Consider the following 20696-nt stretch of genomic DNA (forward strand, 5'->3'; position numbering starts at 1 on the left):
AGCAATTTGCTCCCAAACGCCGGAAAATGGACAAAAACTGTTGGTTGAACAAATTGTTTAGATCAAAACATTTAACAAACTTGTCTGACGACCATTTTCATCTGTTTTCTGGCATTTAGGAGCAAATTGCTGATCATCAGTTACTCCCATACGTTACCAGATTTTCATTCCAACCAATCAAAAACTGTAGGCTGGGAGTTCAACACGAAAAAGGCAATTGTCCAATCTAGTGGAGCCTAGGTCATACTTGCCTACTTTTGAAAAAGCATTTCAGGGAGATTGTGAAAGCAGCACCTATGAGCGCGGCGGTAAAGTGGGCGTGTACTGCTACATCTGAGAGGCGTGTCATAACATTGATTTACATCCACATGTAAATAAGCCCCAAAGCAGTTAGTAAAATCTACTTGTTGATGAAAACACACTGATACTTCTCAGTAAATGCATGTAACCATAGGGATCATTGTGCCTTATAACATATGCAGGGAAATTACACTAATGATCCCATTTGAATGTATATATCTCTGTTTTTTCTTTTATATAACAGTGTCACAATGGGGGTAAGGTGAAATGAGGGAGATTGGTAGACTCTTCAGGGAGACAGGGAGATTGCTGCTGTTTCAGGGAGTCTCCCTGACAATGAGGGAGAGTTGGCAAGTATGGCCTAGGTAGGTGTTATTCGCAAAGGCAACAAGTCTATAGTAGTCAGGTAGACAAAAACTGTAGGCTGGGAGTTCACCACATGTGTTGGAAGGTGATGTGATTTCCAATAAAGGCAATTTACCTAGTGGTAACCAGGTTGGCAAAAACTTTAGGCATGTTGTTGTAAAATTATGTGTTGTATAGTCCTTTCTCAATGCTGTTTTAGGTACACACCTCCTTACCAGCTCACATTACCTCAGAAAGAAGGAGCGCAGTATCAAGTTGATAGTCACACTATAGTGCAGTGTAGTTTAATTCATGCAAGAAAGATTTACTTACCAAATACTGTGCCTGCTGGTCCGTCACCTCTCTGCATTTCCACCGGTATGTACTGTATGTGTGAGTGAAAGGCTAGGGGCCTGATTCAGAGCCGCTCGCTGCTGGCGACCGCTCGCTGTGACCACCCACAGCTTTTGCGAGCTGCCTGGAGCCTGTCGCAATTATCGCGGCCATCGGGCTTGCGAGGAGACCCTGTGGTAGGGTCTCAGCTCTTGCAAGCCCGAGAGGTCTCACTGCTTTAATAGAGCAGGATTTTCACTACTGACATCACTAGTGATGTCAGTAGGGCTGCCCACAAATGCCAGGCGTTCCTAAGGGAACGCCTGCGTTTGTGCAGCCACCCCCCCTCCCCGCCTACAAAACGGGGTGAGCTGTCAATCAACATCGACAGCCGCCCTGTCTTGTAGCGAGACCCGCAGCGACGGATCAGCATTCCCTGGACGGGTCTGGCGCATGCCGAAGGTGGCGCATGCGCAGTGGGGGACCATCAACCTGCTTGCGAGTGCTGTGCGCTTGCGAGCGGGTCTGAATCAGGCCCTAGGTGTTTATATACAAAACTGAGTACTGAAACTCTAAAGAAATCTATTTAATGGTTATAAGGGTAACAGGCTCACACAACAGCAAAAAATGCCAAGCCAGTAATAAAAGTAAAAGCAACAAGTCTGTAAGTGTACCCAACGCGTTTCATCCCTAGGAGGACTTTTTCAAGGGCAAAAAGTGTTGGTATCAGTGCTGCGTACAAAGACGCAGTTTCACTGGCACCGCCACAGACATTTTGAGCAACCATAAAGTCTGGGAGGGCTCAGAAAGGAGGAAGAGGCTTCCTTACTGCAGTGCAGCCCCCGCAGTGCACACTGCATACAGTGAATAGAGTACTGCTCAACACACAGCAGCAGCAGTGCTGGACCCGACCACAAAGTTTACTACAGGACCAGGGGGGCCCCTTGTGAGAGGGAGGCCCGGGGTTACTTGCCCCCTTTGCCCCCCCTTCCCCCTTAATCTGGCTCTGCCCCTATGATTCAGATAAGTAGTGGATATTGGCTAAATACCAGGCTTTCCTTGGAGTGCGCTAACTCTGATTACACAACAGTGGGTAATATTTATATGCTTTGTGGATGGATTTGACAAAATTAGTGCTTTCTTTAATTAGGGTTCCATTATGTGTGGGCATGCCCCCATCTCTAGGCCCAGATTTACTTAATCTTTCCCGACTTTTTCTTGTTGTCCTCTCCATCTGCTCAACCATCCTCATGTATCATTTGCATAGAATAAAAGACATAATAAAACTAATGTCGTTATTATAGTAGTAGCAGTAAGTTAAAATTACCCTTTTTTTAGTTCTGGTGGGTATACATAGGAAAATAAGAGTTGGGATGGGATGGTGAAAAAGGGACAGCCAGTTCTGGTTCCCCAGACCCATAGCTGTGTGTTCCCGAGTCTAGGCCTGGCCACCCACCTAAATGTCTGTAGAAAGATATGGGTTGCAGGCTGTGCCACCTCCTAGCAGAGCAATAGAACTGTGCCAACTATTCAATAAAGTAGTTCTGTGGTGCAGTGTCTGTCTTCTTACCCAGCTGGTAAATTGTTTGTCTGGGGGAGATGTCCTAAGCCTTGGAGAGGGATAAAGTACCATCCAATCAGCTCCTAACTGCCATGTTACAGGCTGTCTTTGAAAAATTAGTTAGGAGCTGATTGGTTGGTACTTTTTCTCTCTTCACTTTAATCTCTCTCGACTGTGAACCTGAACAAACCATATTGCAATGCAAGGGGTGTAAATACATACATTTTTTTACATGTGGGGTAAATACTGGCTGCATTTGCATGTAGCCCACAAATACTGCACAGCTTTATTATTACTCTACAATTTAGATGTCAGTTTGGAAACACTCCTCCCAAATCTAAATCTCTCTGCACATTTTAAATCTGCCCCACCTGCAGTGCAGCATGGTTTCTCCAAGATGATCAGTTGAGAGAGATATCTCACTCTATTCTCAAGTCTGAATCAGGCCCTTAGTACATTACATCTCCTCTCCCTCCATCCATCTAATGCCCATGTCACAGCTCATGCCCCAGATTACCATAATTGTTGACCAGTACCTGGCCCAGGTAATTGTGAAACAAGCCGGGGTAACAATGTTACATATGCATCAATATTCTAGAGCTAGGAGCAAAGACGTTCTCCATTTACTGAGCCAAAGTTACAGTGTTACAAGTTACAGTGTTCTATAGCAATAATCCTCCTGTAGAAACAAGGGTGTGACTATTATAATATAATATATAATATAATCAAATGTATAATATAAGAAAAGCACTAAATCCTTTTCACTCATCATTCCAGTTACTGATTAATTCTTCTCTATACAGGACATAAAAGGAACAGAGCTTCTGCAATTCAGCAACAATATATCACGTGTTTGGGTGAACGAGAGATACTAGATAACTTTACCTGTCACAGCTTCTAGATCAAATTATCTAAGATCTGTAGCAGAGACATCACCTAAATGGGGACGTCGGACAACAGGGACCCTATGGCATTCCTGGGTATACTGGCAATGCTTTGCTGTGAGTTTGTGATGGTGGTGAATTCTAACAGAACTCAAGCCTTGGAAATAATGAACAGTGTGCCTGTCATAGATGGGTAAGTTTTGTTGCTGCAATGTATATGTATATACATACATATACATACATGTATATGTATACATTTTAACTCACCCTTGTATATACTGTATGTATATTTATGTGTGTGTGTATATATAAATATATATATATATACACACAGTATATATATTTAATATATATACTGTGTGTGTATATATATATATATATATATATATATATATAAATACACACACACACACACACACATCGGGAGTAGAGTAGCACTCACTTATAAAACATGCACCCGCTTCGGTGCTAGTAAACTCAGGTTAAACCCACGGGGGAAATGCCATTATATCCATATAAATAAGAGTGCACTGACCAGGCTTGATTTCAAGAAGTAAAAACTATACTCAACACTTCATTCTTTCATAGGTGCAAAACGACAGTTATCCTAGGTCGACGTTTCGGTCCATGTGAGGACCTTTCTCAAGACCCACAAGAGTCGATAGCAACTGATTCCAAATGCAAATGTCACACCTAGAATCAACTCCAGATAATGAAATAATGAGGGAATAGCCCACACCTGTCCATGAAATAGCTTTTGAGTTGATAGTCCCATTACTTTTGGCCCCTTAAAAAGTGGGAGGCACATATAGAAACTTTTGTAATTCTTACACCGTTCACCTGATTTGGATGTAATTACCCTCAAATTAAATCTGAAAGTCCGCAGTTAAAGCACATCTTGTTTGTTTCATTTCAAAGCCATTGTGGTGGTGAATAGAGGCCAAAATATGAAAATCCTGTCAATGTCCCAATATTTATGCACCTGACTGTATATATATATATATATATATATATATATATTCCATAGACAAAAAAACGTACGGTTTTACATGTCCCATTAAGGCTTCTTAGACATGATCTGAAATTTCAAAAACACCTACTGAATTTGTGCCACTCAAACTAAAAAAAGCAATGAAATTATGATCATTAAGGCTGACGTCTACAGATATGGTATGCCATCACACCCTGTGGTTAACTGTAGATTCAGCACTCTCACAGAATGAGATTGCTGTCACTCACAAAATGGTGGAGCTGCTAATTCACAGAATTGTGTACTCATTGGAATACACACATGCAGTCTATGCAACTGAGATGTAAGCAGAAAATAGAGCTGTGCAGATGGGATAAAAGTGGTGTGGATGGGGGGAGGAGTCAGAGCAGCATGGATAGGTGAGACAAAAAGACGTGTAGAGGAGGGAAGGTTAAGCAGTACATGGGGGGGAGTAGCCAAAGTAATGCAGATGGTGAAAAACAGTGGTGCTGATAGGGTAGAGGAACAAAGTCATGCAGATGGGTGGAAAACAGTGGTGCCGATGGGGGGGGAAACAGAGTGGCACGGTTTGGGGGGACAGCTACGTGGATGGGGGTAGAGAGTGGCATGAACATGGGAAGATAGAGCAGTGGAGATGGGTAAAGACAGATTGGTGTGGATAAGGGAATACAGACTAGCACAGTTCGGAGACCACACAACAGTAGAGATTGGGGAAGACAGACTGGTGTGGATGTGGAGGAAGACAGAGTAGTGCGGGTGGGTGGGTGGAGGACAGAGTTGCATGGTTGGGGGGACCAGAATGGTGCAGATGGTGGAAGAAAGAGTGCCACAGACAGCAACGTGGTTGTGGAGAAGGCACGGATTCAGGGCGATGCGGTTGGGGAAAAACAGATTGGTGTAGATGAGGGAACACAGACTAGTTGGTATATACAAGGTTTGAAAGTGATCCCACACCGGACTACAATAAAATAATGTATCAGCAACCAACTATTTCAAAAACTATCAGTGTTTTAATTCAAAATATATACTAATGGTTGGCGGTGCTCCCCAAGAAATGTAAATTAATACACAACTACAGATCAAACATTTAGCAAGGAGGCTAAATAAAAGAAATTCCTTATATGGGGCACTTGTTAGTTTAGAATCCTAAATCCAGAAATGAAAGAATGATATACAATAAAATATAACCTTTATTATTGCTAATTAAAAAACTAGGGGTATCCAGACTTAAGTTATAAATGGCTAGTCTGGCCCAAGACACAGATATATTAACACAGATATATTAACAAATTCAAATGATGTGGTGGTCAATGTTTAAATCACAAATATTGAACATTCATATCAGAGCACCAACAAAAAATTTAATTGTGGTAGTAGTGAATATATAAATCATAAAAATTCACAATAATGTCTAACCACCTAGGAGTTTGTAAAGGTGATACAGAGAGATCTTTGAAGTGTATTAGTTAATACTTCTCCGTGTAGCAGTCTATGTTATAATAAACCCAGACATACAATCAAAATAGAGATACAAAAGGAGACATCTTTCTGTTATTGTGTAACTGCGTGAATACAGGAATTTCAAAAAGAAAAAGGATTGAATAACATAGAATATGATCCTCCTTGGTAAGATTACTGTCCCTCTTCGTGAGAGTATTCTAAAGAATTTAATCTTATCATAAATTGTTGTGCAAGCACCAATAGTACTGTTAGACGTTACAGAAACCTCTAGAACGGTCTGTCAGTAAAGATGATTTGCTTAGATACGTAATAAAAAAATTGCAGAGGCCAAATGTGCCACGGGAGTGTCACTCTCACTGAAAGAAGATACCTGTAGATGCCGACTATTGGAACTCCTAGGTGGTAAATGATGTGCCCCACGGTGGCCTAGGAGTTCCAATAGTCGGCATCTACAGGTATCTTCTTTCAGTGTGAGTGACACTCCTGCGGCACATTTGGCCTCTGCAATGCTTTAAGCAACAGAGACCATCTAACACCTGGCGCGGGACTTCTCACTTACACCTTAACTATCTTTCTATCGGCACTGTCTGGGTCCCTCTCTCATCCGGTGTCCTTTCAGGTAAGACACCCGACAGCAGAAGGACGGAGACATTATAGTGCCGTACTGTATCTGTGCTAATTGTTATTTACACCTGCATTCAGCTTTGCAGGTTAAATACAGTATTAACCCCATGCGCTCTGTGTTTTTGTGTGCAGTAATATGATGTCATGCTGTTTTTTACATCTGTAAATTGAGAAACTCACAACAGCAAAACTGTTTTCTTGGCTCTGAATTTTATTATGTATCTAAGCAAATCATCTTTACTGACAGACCGTTCTAGAGGTTTCAGTAACGTTTATCAGTACTATTGGTGCTTGCACAACAATTTATGATAAAATTAAATTCTTTAGAATACTCTCACGAAGAGGGACAGTAATCTTACCAAGGAGGATCAAATTCTATGTTATTCAATCCTTTTTCTTTTTGAAATTCCTGTATTCACGCAGTTACACAATAACAGAAAGATGTCTCCTTTTGTATCTCTATTTTGATTATATGTCTGGGTTTATCATAACATAGACTGCTACACGGAGAAGTATTAACTAATACACTTCAAAGATCTCTCTGTATCACCTTTACAAACTCCTAGGTGGTTAGACATTATTGTGAATTTTTATGATTTATATATTCGCCACAACACCAATTAAGTTTTGTGGGTACTTCCGTATCTTTGCGGCCCCTGGTTACGCTACTTGCGTATCTTCACTATTCACTGGCTTATAAGCTTGTGTCAAATGTCATTCCCTACCATCCAACGTCATTCCCTACCATCCAAGTGGGCATGGAGGGGGAATAAATCCATGTGGCGAGCGAAGCAAGCCACCGTGCCTGCAGCGTGGCGAGCGCAGCAATCCCGCAAGGATCCGAATAGTATTTCCTGAAGCTTACGCTACTTCCGTATCTTCAACACACTTCCAGCAGGGGGCCGCAAAGATACGGAAGTACCGTTTTGTGTTGGTGGTCTGATATGGATGTTCAATATTTGTGATTTAAACATTGACCACCACATCATTTGAATTTGTTAATATACTGTATCTGTATTAATATATCTGTGTTTTGGGGCAGACTAGCCATTTATAACTTAAGTCTGGATACCCCTAGTTTTTTAACTAGCAATAATAAAGGTTATATTTTATTGTATATCATTCTTTAATTTCTGGATTTAGGATTCTAAACTAACGAGTGTTCCATATAATGAATTTCTTTTATTTAGCCTCCTTGCTAAATGTTTGATCTTTATTTGGGAACACAGACTAGCACAGTTGGGAGACCACACAGCAGTAGGGATTGGGGAATATATAGCAGCATGAAGGCATATAGGGGAAGAAAGTGTACATTCATAGACGGAGTAAAATAGTATTAAAAATAAGGGAGCTGAACGTGTATTCTAAATGAGATAAATGTATGCAGTGAGAAGGATGTTGGAAGCCAGTGAGATTGTTGTGGTGATCGAAAGGGAAGATTGTGGGCACTGAGTGGGATGTGGGAGCCACATAACTGCTCAGACCTCAGTTGCATAGACTGCATGTGTGTATTCCAATGAGCACACAATTCTGTGAATTAGTAGCGCCATAATTTTGTGAGTGACAGCAATCTCTTTCTGTGAGAGTGCTGAATCTGCTGTTAACCACAGGGTGTGATGGCATACCATATCTGTATTGCGCAAGGAACACATCCATTAAGGCTTCAGCATTAATGATCGTAATTTCATTGCTTTATTTAGTTTGAGTGGCACAAATTCAGTAGGTTTTGTGAAATTTCAGATCATGTCTAGAAACATAGAATTTGACGGCAGATAAGAACCACTTGGCCCATCTAGTCTGCCCCATTTTTAAACATATTGTTACCTCAACCCTTATTGATCCTTACTTCTTCTGAAGGATATCTTTATGTCTATCCCATGCATGTTTAAATTGCTCTACTGTCTTAGCCTCTACCACCTCTGATGGGAGACTATTCCACTTGTCCACTACCCTTTCTGTGAAGTAATTTTTCCTCAAATTTCCCCTGAACCTACCACCCTCCCGTTTCAGAACATGTCCTCTTGTTCTAATACTTCTCTTTCTTTGAAGAATGTCTCCTTCCTTTACCTTGTTAAAACCCTTTATATATTTGAACGTTTATATCATGTCCCCCCTTTCCCTTCTCTGTTCCAAACTATACATATTAAGATCTTTTAGTCTTTTCTGGTACGTTTTGTGGTGTAGACCTTGCACCATTTTAGTTGCCCTTCATTGTACAGTCTCTAATGTATTAATATCTTTCTGGAGATATGGCCTCCAGAACTGAACACAGTATTCGAGATGAGGACGTACCAATGACCTATACAGTGGTATTATCACTTCTTTCTTTCTACTACTGTTTCCTCTCCTTATGCAACCAAGCATCTGTCTTGCCTTCCTCATTGCTTTGTTACAATGTTTGCTTGCCTTTAAGTTACCTGAAATAGTGATTCCTAGATCCCTTTTCTCTTCAGTAGTTTCCAGTATAGTGCCATTAATACTAAATTAGCCTTTAGATTTTTGAGACCCAAGTGTATGATCTTGCATTTTTTGGCATTAAACTGTGGTTGCCACGTTCTTGACCATTCCTCTAGTCTACCTAGATCATCAATCATTTGTTTTACCCATCCTGGTGTGTCTACCCTGTTGCATACCTTTGTGTCATCTGCAAAAAGGCATAGTTTCCCTTCAATACCATTTGCAATGTCGCAAATAAAGATATTAAAAAGAACTGGGCCAAGTACAGATCCCTGAGGTACTCCACTGGTAACATTTCCCCCTTGAGACTGCACTCCGTTTACTACAACTCTCTGTTTCCTATCCTGAAGCCATGATCTTATACATTCAACTATCTTTGTATCCAATCCCATGCTTTCCAGTTTATTTAACAGTCTGCGATGTGGAACAGTGTCAAAGGCCTTACTAAAGTCTAGATAAGCTATATCTATGCCCCCCTTATCTATTTCCTTAGACACCCAGTCAAAAAAGTCAATAAGATTTGTTCATGCTGTTTGGGATCCTGCAAATTGCTAGATTTGAGATAATCTATGACTCTTTCTTTTAAGAGTGTTTCCATCAATTTTCCAACTACTGATGTAAGGCTCACTGGTCGGTAGTTGCTTGCTTCTTCCTTGCTTAAGAAGAAGCCTCAATGGGACATGTAAAACCGTAAGGTTTTTTGTCTATGGAATTTCATTGCGTTTTTTATAATTTATTAACCATCAGGGTTTTGATGAGCAAACCGGGCCACCTGCAAGGCAGAAGGACAACAAATAGGTACACTAACATTGGTGGAGGCGCAGACAACACACAGGAGGTGTTTTAAGGGCTCGGGGGAAGGAAGCAGCTGTAAGCTGCGTCCGGAACCCGGGGCATATCGGGCGTTAGCTGCGGCCTGGACCCAAAGGCATTAGCGGCGGCGGCAGTGCAGGCGGCAGGACCCGGGGGAGGTAGCAGCAGACTGATGCAGGCTCGGATCTGAACAATCTGTGATACCTGTATCTGTTTATAAATAAACACAGAAGCACGGATGGGATCAGTGAGACCCCTACGTCATTTGTACCCTGTATTCAGCGCAACCAGCACTGGGCTCTGAGCGGCCCTGGTTCTGTAAATACAGGGGAAAAAAATGCGTAGGGACCCCCTGTATTTACCAGAACCAGCACCGGACCCTTTCTAGCGGGGGGGGGGGGGTGTTGCCACAGCCAGGGGAGCTCTTTCACCATGCCCCCCAGCCGAAGCACCACCCCTGACCACTAGTCAGCCCAGGCCAGGGATCTCTGGGGAGCTTGGAACCCCCCCAATAAATGGGTCACCCTCTCCAGGGGACCCCAGGCTGGTAGCCCGATGCTATCCCCGACACCCAAGGGCGGCGGGTGCCGGGTTGATTGTGTAAAGTGTGGTGCAAGTAAAGTTAAAATATTGACTTTTGCTGTGGAACTACAGTTCCCAGCAAGCCTCCCCCACATGCTGGTACTTGGAGAACCACAAGTATCAGCATGCGGGGCATTACGGGCCTGCTGGTACCTGTAGTTCCACAACAAAAGCAATATTAAAAAACCACAGAACACACACACCGTAGGAAAGTAAAATTTTATTAAAACATACATGCACACACACATGTACTCACACATGCACACACTATCTCACATACTCACCTGGTATCTCTGAAGCCAATCTGTCCTCTTCTCCAGTAGATAATCCAATGGAGTACCTGTAATAAAAAATCCATACTCACCTCCTCCTATGCGTGGATCTGTCCTCTTTGTTCCAAAGTAGGCAAACCAGGGTCTTGGCAACAAAAAAAAACGCAATTACGTGAGCCACGAACATTAGTAGTGTCCTCTAAGGGCACTACTACCTGAATGACAGCTTCGCTGCAGGATTTCAATCCAGAAATTTTTTATGTTTTTGCCCTGAAATTTTGCACGCAGCACCAAGCGACAATTCTACCCGTCCGTACCAAATTTCAGCCCGGTATCTCCAATAGCTTTTGAGGTGTATCACTTTAAACACCCTGCCCCCCCTTCGGAATTCTGTATGGAGATTTCTGTTTTTTTCTATTCAGCCTTAATATAAGGCCACGACCATGCCCTTATAATATGTATATACAGTCAGGTCCATAAATATTGGGACATTGACAGAATTTTCATATTCTGTCCTCTATTCACCACCACAATGGCTTTGAAATGAAACAAGTAAGATGTGATTTAACTGCAGACTTTCAGATTTAATTTGAGGGTAATTACATCCAAATCAGGTGAACGGTGTAGGAATTACAAAAGTTTCTATATGTGCCTCCCACTTTTTAAAGGGGCCAAAAGTAATGGGACAAACTAAACAATCCTAAATCTAACTTTCACTTTTTAATACTTTGTTGCAAATCCTTTGCAGGCAATTACAGCCTGAAGTCTGGAACGCATAGACATCACCAGACGCTGGGTTTCATCCCTGGTGATGCTCTGCCAGGCATCTACTGCAAATGTCTTCAGTTCCTGCTTGTTCTTGGGGCATTTTCCCTTCAGTTTTGTCTTCATCAAGTGAAATACATGCTCAATCAGATTCAGGTCAGGGGATTGACTTGGCCATTGCATAACATTCCACTTTTTAGCCTTAAAAAACTCTTTGGTTGCTTTTGCAGTATGCTTCGGGTCATTGTCCATCTGCACTGTGAAGCGCTGTCCAATGAGTTCTGAAGCATTTGACTGAATATGAGCATATAATATTGCCCGAAACACTTCAGAATTCATTCTGCTGCTTTTGTCAGCAGTCACATCATCAATAAAGGGAACCAGTTCCATTGGCAGCCATACATGCCCACGCCATGACTCTACCACCACCATGCTTCACTGATGAGGTGGTATGTTTTGGATCATGAGCAGTTCCTTTCCTTCTCTTCTCTTCCCATCCCTCTGGTACAAGTTGATCTTTGTCTCATGTGTCAATAGGATGTTGTTCCAGAACTGTAATGGGTTTTTTAGATGTTGTTTGGCAAACTCTAATCTGGTCTTCCTGTTTTTGTGGCTCACCAATGGTTTGCATCTTGTGGTGAACCCTCTATATTCACTCTTGTGAAGTCTTCTCTTGATTGTTGACTTTGACACATATACACCTACCTCCTGGAGAGTGTTCTTGATTTGGCCAACTGTTGTGAAGGGGTCTTTCTTCACCAGGGAAATAATTATTTTGTCATCCACCACAGTTGTTTTCCGTGGTCTTCCGGGTCTTTTGGTGTTGCTGAGCTCTCCGATGCGTTCTTTCTTTTTAAGAATGTTCCAAACAGTTGATTTGCTATCTCTCTGATGGGTTTGTTTTGATTTTTCAGCCTAATGATGGCTTGCTTCACTGATAGTGACAGCTCTTTGGATCTCATATTGAGAGTTGACAGCAACTGATTCCAAATGCAAATGTCACACCTAGAATCAACTCCAGACCTTTTACCTGCTTAATTGATAATGAAATAAGGAGGGAATAGCCCAAACCTGTCCATGAAATAGCTTTTGAGTTGATAGTCCCATTACTTTTGGCCCCTTAAAAAGTGGGAGGCACATATTGAAACTGTTGTAATTCCTACACCGTTCACCCGATTTGGATGTAATTACCCTCAAATTAAATCTGAAAGTCTGCAGTTAAAGCACATCTTGTTTGTTTCATTTCAAAACCATTATGGTGGTGAATAGAGGCCAAAATCTGAAAATTCTATCAATGTCTCAATATTTATGGACCTGACTGTATATATATATATATATATATATATATATATATGTGTGTGTGTGTGTGTTCAATATATTTATTAAAAACATGCAGAAGTAGGCAGACATGCCTACTTCTGTGACATCACAAGTTGTGGAGAAGTTGGACGGTTGGCTGGTCTGATGAAGAAGTTGGTTAGGTGCAGGGGCGGACTGGGCCACCGGGACAGCGGGATAGTTCCCGCTGGGCCGGTCCCATACACCTCTATGCCGGGTCGGCTGACACTGCCTACCGGGCCGGCTGACATCGGCTGCCAGACCAGACCAATTTCTATGTGTTGGGCCGGCTGCCGTGCTTCCCAGATTTGCGTTCCTAGGGAACGCAAACAGGAAGCTGTCACCTGCTCTGGCTAGCAAGCACTTCATGCGGCACACCGATGCGGCAGTGCAGCAGAGTGTATGGAGCTGTTGCTCCAGCCAGGGAACAGTCAGAGTGTGGCTGTGTTAGAAGAGGTGGTCCATTTGGGCACAAGACCACCCATCAGAAGTGCGGGCAGCGGGAGACGCCAGTTCGGACTCAGGAGCGGGATTGCCGGGGGCGGGGTGGTTCCTCGTCCTCCCCAGTTTCTATTCACAGTGGTACTCCAGCACTGTCTGATTGTCTGAACCGTGCAGCCGCCGCACTACTGTCACAGACACAGCATGACCTGGTGCTCAAGGTAAGAAGCCCAGGTGTCCTATATGCAAATAGATCACTGCCTGTCTGTCCAGCTGTGAGGAGACTACAAGCCCCAGCACACACTTTGTCAACCGGATGTGCTGGGACTTGTAGTGCCATCACAGCTAGACAGGTCCTAAAAAAACCAAAGTGATTTTATATATATATATATATTTATATATATATATATATATATATATATATATATAAACATATATATAAAAATATATATTTACTCTTCCACTGTCAGTAAATGCCTGGGTGCCCTCAGGATAAGTGTATATGGACAGTAGAAAGCTGCGTCACTCACAGGTCTTGGTAACTCACAAAAAAATGCAGGTGACACTACACCAGTAATCCCTCTTTGTCAAAGTGGTGTAGTGTCACCCGCATTTTTTTGTGAGTTACCAAGACCTGTGAGTGACGCAGCTTTCTACTGTCTATCTCATATATATATATATATATATATATATATATATAATTACAGTTTAATGAATTTAATGAAATTCCTTTTACTATGAATTTGTACACCTTGCTTTTAGTCTGCTTTAGTTGCACACACACACGCACATATATATCATGCCAGTACTCTACACAATAATGGTACCTGTCCACATGCCCTCCCTCCTCCTAGATACTCTCTCTTTCTCTATACATACATACTCCCCCTCAGTGTCCGTGCCCCCACCCTCCCTGTAACTCACCCTCAGTGTCCGTGCCCTCACCCTCCCTGTAACTCACACTGTGCGTCCTTACCCTGCTCATCACCTTACTCTCAATATTCCTGCCACTCATACTCACTGTCACTTACTCTGACCATCATTGTCCTGTCACTCAGTCACATTCACCTATGTATCACTCACACTGACCCTCAATGTCCCTACACTCATCAATTACAGTCTTGCCAGTCACACTATCACTCAAGCTAAGTACAGTACCACACAACCACAATGTTACCAACACACACTCACCCTAAAGGTGGGTATCCATTTGCCGACAATGAAGGACTTTCGGGGGGCCATAAGGTTATTGTTCAGTCGTTCATTATACTATGCAGTGGCTATTGTGCCTACACTGAACGATATGTCGTTCTGGGCAGGCACTCTCCCACATCCACGTACATGCTCAACCTGGCGCTATCGCCAGTTCAACCGTCATGTTCGGGCGATGAGCGATGCCAACAACGACCAGAGAGAGCGCACATCGCTGGTCGTTTCCGGCATATTCACTGCACGATTAATGAACAACTGAATGATAACAAAGTCGTTATAATTCAATCGGCCATTTATTTCGGCAAGGGGATACGCGGGTACACACTCACACAACGTAACATACAATCACCATCAATGTTCTCCATCACAAAAAATTAGCAGGAAAGAATGTCAGAACGGAAACAGACACAGACAGAGGGGAGGAGAGCGAGAGGGGGAAAGCGGAAGATGGGAGGGAAGAGAGAGACAAAGTAATGGGATGAGGGAGAATATTAGAGCAAAAAGGGAAATTGTGAAGGGAGAAAAGAGATATGGGGAAAGTGAGAGATGGAATAAGACGGGGAAGAGGGGAGGAAAAATTGGGCAGGAGAGAGAGTAGGAAAAAAAAATTTCTGCAGCACTGGGGAAAGCAGTAGTTAAAACAAATAAAAAGAAAGCTAGGCAACGCTGGCCGTTACATTTAGATTCTGTGTGTTTATGTATATATGAATGTTTTTGAATGTTAATTTTTGTGTGGATGTTGTTTGCTTTAATGTGTATTTTGGGAAGAGTGTATTAGCCATATCCACGCTCAATTTTCACACACACACACACGCGCAAGATTCACACTGGGGTGTAAAAAGCAAAGTGAAAGCGTCATAAAAACATATTTTTGCGTCCAACTCAGAATCAGGCCTAGTGAGGAGGGATCCCGCGGCCCTCAACAGACCCCAACCCCATTAGGGCTGCTTCCATAAATTTCCCGGGCTGGTTTTCCATCCCAATCCGTCCCTGGTTAGGTGTGTTGGGCATCATTTTAGCTGGACAGACAAGTTGGACGGTTGGTCAGTTGGACGGTTGGAGGAAAGTTGGTCTGATGTATGGCCAGCTCATTGTACATAAAAGATTTTGGCTTTCACTTAAAAGAGTCTTTTACTACACACTGATGTTCCCTCACTACTCCACAAATAGAGGTTGCATGTAAAAATATTAAAGTATGCTAATTGTAACTGACAGTGCCAAATGCAGGATTTCTAGAGGGGTGTTGCCAATTGCTGGCTGCTCTCTGACCCTGGTCAGCTGCTCTGAGTTGTAAACTGAAATGCTGGCATCTTTAAATATTTTTTTTTACAGTGATCAGCCTGTGGTCTATTTAGACACACAAGGGTGATCACAGGTCGGTGCTCCCACCTCTGATAAGTAACTAAAAACTGGAAAATCTACTGGAACCAGGGTGTAAGAATAATATCAAGACTTGTCAGGCCCAGGGCCAGCTCGAAGCACGTTCGACCAGTGCGGTCGAACATGGGTGCCACCACATAGTGGGTGCACCCCTTCCAACCAACCATTCATTATTTCAGTGGGACAGTCACATTTTTCGGGCACTGCCCCGCTGTTCCACCCGCAGGCCGAGGTGTCCCGCAGGCAGTTGGGAGTTTGAGCAGGACCAACCTCCGGACCCCGGAGAAGAGAATGTATTGGGGACAGCCCAGCTACTGACGAAGTGCTGGGCTCGCCCCCAGCCTGACATTAAATGTGAGGTATGCCGTATGGGCACGCCCCCAAATAACGTCATTTAGTGGGTGTGGTGTATACTAATTAGACCACACCCCCATTTTCGGACCGATAACGGGCACCTCAGTCCCGTTTTGCACAAGCCATGGCTCCTCCTGAAGCCGGCCCTGGTCAGGCCTGTCTGTGCTTTATCTAACAATCAGATGGATATATATATAAAATATTCTTAGAATGTACAGCAGATATGTAACTGTTGTTGATTATATCACTATAACATGCTATTGACACCATCGCACCAAACTCATGTATTTATCATTTCTATGAATGTCTTTACAATGTAATTTTATCTTGAAGGGAATACAAATTATGGTAGGAATGGTCAGGACGTTATAGAATAGAACAATATACTGATTGCATGCAGGGTTGGCTGAACTGTCCTTGAAAGTCAGAAGAGCACTGCTAACTTAGTAAATCATTTACCTTCCCTCTTTCTATATGTTTCCTGTATACTCTAGTACCTCTTTTCCACCAAAAACCCAGGTCCGACCTGGGTGTTTGGACATGGTTCCAACCCAGGTCAGACCCCATTTGCACTGCACCTTCAATCTGGGTTACTCCCAGGTCAGCCCTGTTCACACTGAGCTCAGGTCTGCCCTGCTAAACCTGTGAGGTCATAAAAAGTGGGAGGTGACTGCTCCACAACCACCAATCAGCTCATTTTAGGCATGACCCAGGTCAGATAACCCGGGTTGCACCGTTTACACTGCACCATTACCTGGGTCCAACCCTGGTAGCTACATGGGTTGGATTGCTGGGTCATTTGACCTGGGTTATTTTTCAGGGACCCTTTTACACTGAGCTGAGACCCGGGTAGAACCAGCAAAAACCCAGGTTTTTGCTCTGGTGTAAAAGGGGTATAATTTAAAGTAGTTTTTTCCCTTCTATAAATGTTAAAATACACAGTGTACCTTCCTGCCGCCGTGCATAGTATATTTTTTTAAATAAAATTTTTTGGAGGGGAGTGGGATTAGCTCCATCCCCCGACGTGGACGTAGAAGCAGTGCTCGAAGTAGCCGGTATACAACGGTATGGTATACCGGCACTTCCAGCACTGACCCGCCCGCCGCAGAGAGGCACATGGATACGGCGCTGATGCTGCCTTCTTCATATGCCGGGCACCAGCTGAGTTTGTGTTACCAGCAGGCGCCGGTGACTCCTTCCCTGCAGCCGGAGGCCTGAGCTCACTCCTGAGCTCCGCCTCCCGGCTCCTGCAGTGCGTGTTGGGGAGAGACGTCATGTAGTCTCTCCCTCTCCCACAGTGCAGAGCGTGGAGCTGACAGGAGAGGACTATGCACTGTGTAATGTGGGAGTCCTTTCCCACAGTGCAGAGCGAGGAGCTGGCGGATGGCGGCGGGCACCGGAGCGGGGCTTCACGGAAGTATGTTTTTCTGTGTGTTTTTCTGTTTGTTTATGTGTAAGGGGGCTCTATTTCAAGGGGCATTACTACTACTACTACTACTATGGGCACTACTTCAAGGGGCACTACTGCTACTACTATGGGCACTACTGCTACTACTATGGGCACTACTTCAAGGGGCACTACTACTACTACTATAGTCACTACTTCAAGGGGCACTACTACTAGCACTATGGGCACTACTTCAAGGGGCACTACTACAAGGGGCACTAATATAGGCACTATTACTCTGGGCACTACTGCAAGGGGCACTACTACTATATACTGTGGGCACTAATACAAGTGGCACTATTATTGTGGACAATGTATTGGGGCACTGTTACTCTTGTGGGCAATGAATAGGGGGCAATACTGCAAGGGGCACTACTACTGTGGGCACTGCATAGGGGGCATTGTATAAGGGCACTACAACTGTGGGCATTGTATAAGGGCACAACTACTGAGGGCATTGCATAAAGGGCACTACTACTGTGGGCATTGCATAGGGGGCACTACTATTGTGTGGTATAATGTGTATAAGGGGTACTACGTGTGGTATACTATACTACTGAAAAAGAGCGCGTCGTAAGGACACGCACCCTTTTTCCGCTGCATGTGCGCCTTCGATGCGCATATAAGTGCAACCTTAGATTTTCCATACCCCCACTATAAAATTCCCACTTCAACCACTGCGTAGAAGTATAACTCTTCAATTACTTATAACTTACATTTCATATGTTATACATACAGTACTTAGGGGCCTATCCATGGGCCTGATTCAGTATGGATCACAATTGGACTCGCAACTGCGTTATCGCATGCAATGCAGCTGCGAAAATATGCTAATGTCTGTCACCGCTCAGCCAGCATTGAGACGCCCACTGCTGCTTTCTCCCATCCATAATATCTCTGCAGTCCTGCGTATGCATCGGTACCATCCAAGCACACAAACTGCAGGTCTCGTCGCACGCAGTGAGTACTCAAGCTGCGTAGGCAATCGCAGTGACTAATTTATGCACGCCCATGCAACAGGATGCAAATGGATGGATACGCCTGCATTTCTGCAACCACACCCTCGTCACCACCCCCAAACGCTCACGGCCTGTCACTCACTCTGCGATGGGTTCCTATGTGCGTGCGTAATCACAGTACGGCACATACACGTGTGCAGTGCTGAACAATCGGCGGATCTGTGTACGTAGTGACGATTGCGTATGCTGCTGAACCAGGCTCCATGATCACTGATGGGCTGTCTAGTATGCAGCAAACTCCAAAAACTGAAAACAAATCCTGAAAGTTTTTGGAGTTTGACTGTGTGAACCTACAGTACACTGTCTTTAGGGGGTGTAGGTATGCGGCCAGTGGTATGCGGCAGGGAGCATCACCCGATTTTCGGGAACCTCTTGGCAGTTCCTGGACAGTATGTAACAAGGTCATAGTGAAGATGTTACAAAATCCATATAAAACACTCTCTTTCCTTCGCAGACACAATGATTTACCCTGGCAACTCCTGAGTATATTCAATAACCAGCTGAGTAAGGCCGATCTCTATAAATTGAATGGGACCCACACCAACATTCCCAAACTGAAAGAGGGAAGAGTTGGGGGCCAGGTAAGTGTGGGGAGCAAGTGACTGTAATGGCATGGTGAGGGGGAGGACGAGGGTCGTATATGCGCTTTAATTTACTAGTGACTAATGACCTCACTGAGACACAAAGCCCATTGAACTAAAAGACTTAAAAAGTTTCTCACGTCGCGCCTCTCGGCAAGCCAGGTCCCGGGCAATTGGGCTGAAAATGTGCGTCTTATTCGCAACGATAAAGCAACTGGGAGCAACAAAACTAGATTGCTAGCGTGCACTTATTAATGTGATGTGTGACATTTGTACATCTGTGTGCGAAGGAGTCTGCATCTGTATGAGAAGTGCTGCGATGCAGCGGCTGCAGCTTTTTCTCACGCCAAGTACATCAGTGACTTTGTACGTGTTTTAACGTTAAAACGAATTCCAGTGTGGTTAATGTTGCAGCCCAGTGTCTCTGGTACAATGTGAGTGTTTTTTGGCTGCGTCTGTGATGCGAATAAGACGTAAAATGTAAATAAAAATATGGTACGCTACTCCTCTCAGTCACTCCGGGCGACTCGCGGCGTATAGACGCTAGGGTGTATATTCGCTAAACGTCGTTTTTAATCCATTACCATATTTAATAACAGGCAATTTTTGATTCGTTTTTGTTTTTTAAGTGTTAGCAAATGTGTCATTTAGCCCCAGAAACACAACATTGATGTTGATCGATTTAGATCGATTTTAAAATGAGTAAAATCGACCTTTAGAAAGTACACCCCAGGCTGTATGAGGACACATCTGTATGTAGAGAGGCCACTTTAAGTGTAAAATATGTCCCAATTTACAAATAAATGGGTGAGGAAGAATTGTTGGTGCACATGTGCAGTACAGTACAACGGATATCACCACAATCTACTAAAACAAAATTTGTTCGCGTCCAACTCAGGCCTTTATTATGCGTGAGCACTAACCAGTTCATTGATTGATATTTTATGTAGTTCTGGGCAGCGTTTGTTCCCTGTGACACCCAAGGCAAGGACGCTGTTAAGAGGACATTGGAGCAGATAGACGTCGTCCATCAAATGTGTGAAAAATATCCTGAGGTCTTCATGTGTGTGAGCACTAGTGCAGGTAAAGGGAGTTGGCAGATGGTGACACAGAAGGATATGTAACATTATAGAGCAGAATATCACAAGGAGGAAAGAACATTGTAGAACAGTATTTAGGGGCACAGGCTATCCGAGGACAGCATACCAATCACAATAGGGTTTTTACATAAGAAGCATATATATTCAAGCCCTTATGTAAGTGGGCATAGTAGCAGTTGAACCCCATTAACTTATTTTAGTTTTACACTTGAAGAAGATGACATGTTATCCGGTACAAAACTTATAAGTAAAATATGGGATATAAAGGCCAACGCAGGTATTTGGCAGGTCTGCTTTTACCATCTAGGCAAACTGGGCGCATGCCTAAGGCTGCACTGTTCAGGGGCAACATAGAAATGTTTTTCAAAGGTCATAAGCACAGCAGGTGCATAATCATTAATTTAGTGCATACAGGGCCATAACAGCACTTAACAGC

At 43.5% G+C, this 20696-nt stretch overlaps 2 protein-coding genes across 2 annotated transcripts in view; one reads left to right on the forward strand and one right to left on the reverse strand.

Moving 5' to 3' along the window:
- The window catches only part of LOC148506065 (sulfotransferase 2B1-like), a 118892-nt gene that overhangs the window by 92140 nt on the left and 6056 nt on the right, over positions 1–20696 (reverse strand). The window lies entirely within an intron of this gene.
- Positions 3507–20696, forward strand: part of DPEP1 (dipeptidase 1) — a 56505-nt gene continuing 39315 nt past the window's right edge. Inside the window, exons 1-3 of the mRNA XM_088447361.1 lie at positions 3507–3616; positions 19034–19160; positions 20111–20243. Of these exons, the coding sequence (XP_088303487.1) occupies positions 3507–3616; positions 19034–19160; positions 20111–20243 (370 nt within the window). The remainder of the gene's footprint in view (positions 3617–19033; positions 19161–20110; positions 20244–20696) is intronic.

The sequence above is a fragment of the Taudactylus pleione genome, unplaced genomic scaffold, assembly GCF_031769625.1.
Source record: "Taudactylus pleione unplaced genomic scaffold, aTauple2 ptg000430l, whole genome shotgun sequence".
Lineage (NCBI taxonomy): Eukaryota > Metazoa > Chordata > Amphibia > Anura > Myobatrachidae > Taudactylus > Taudactylus pleione.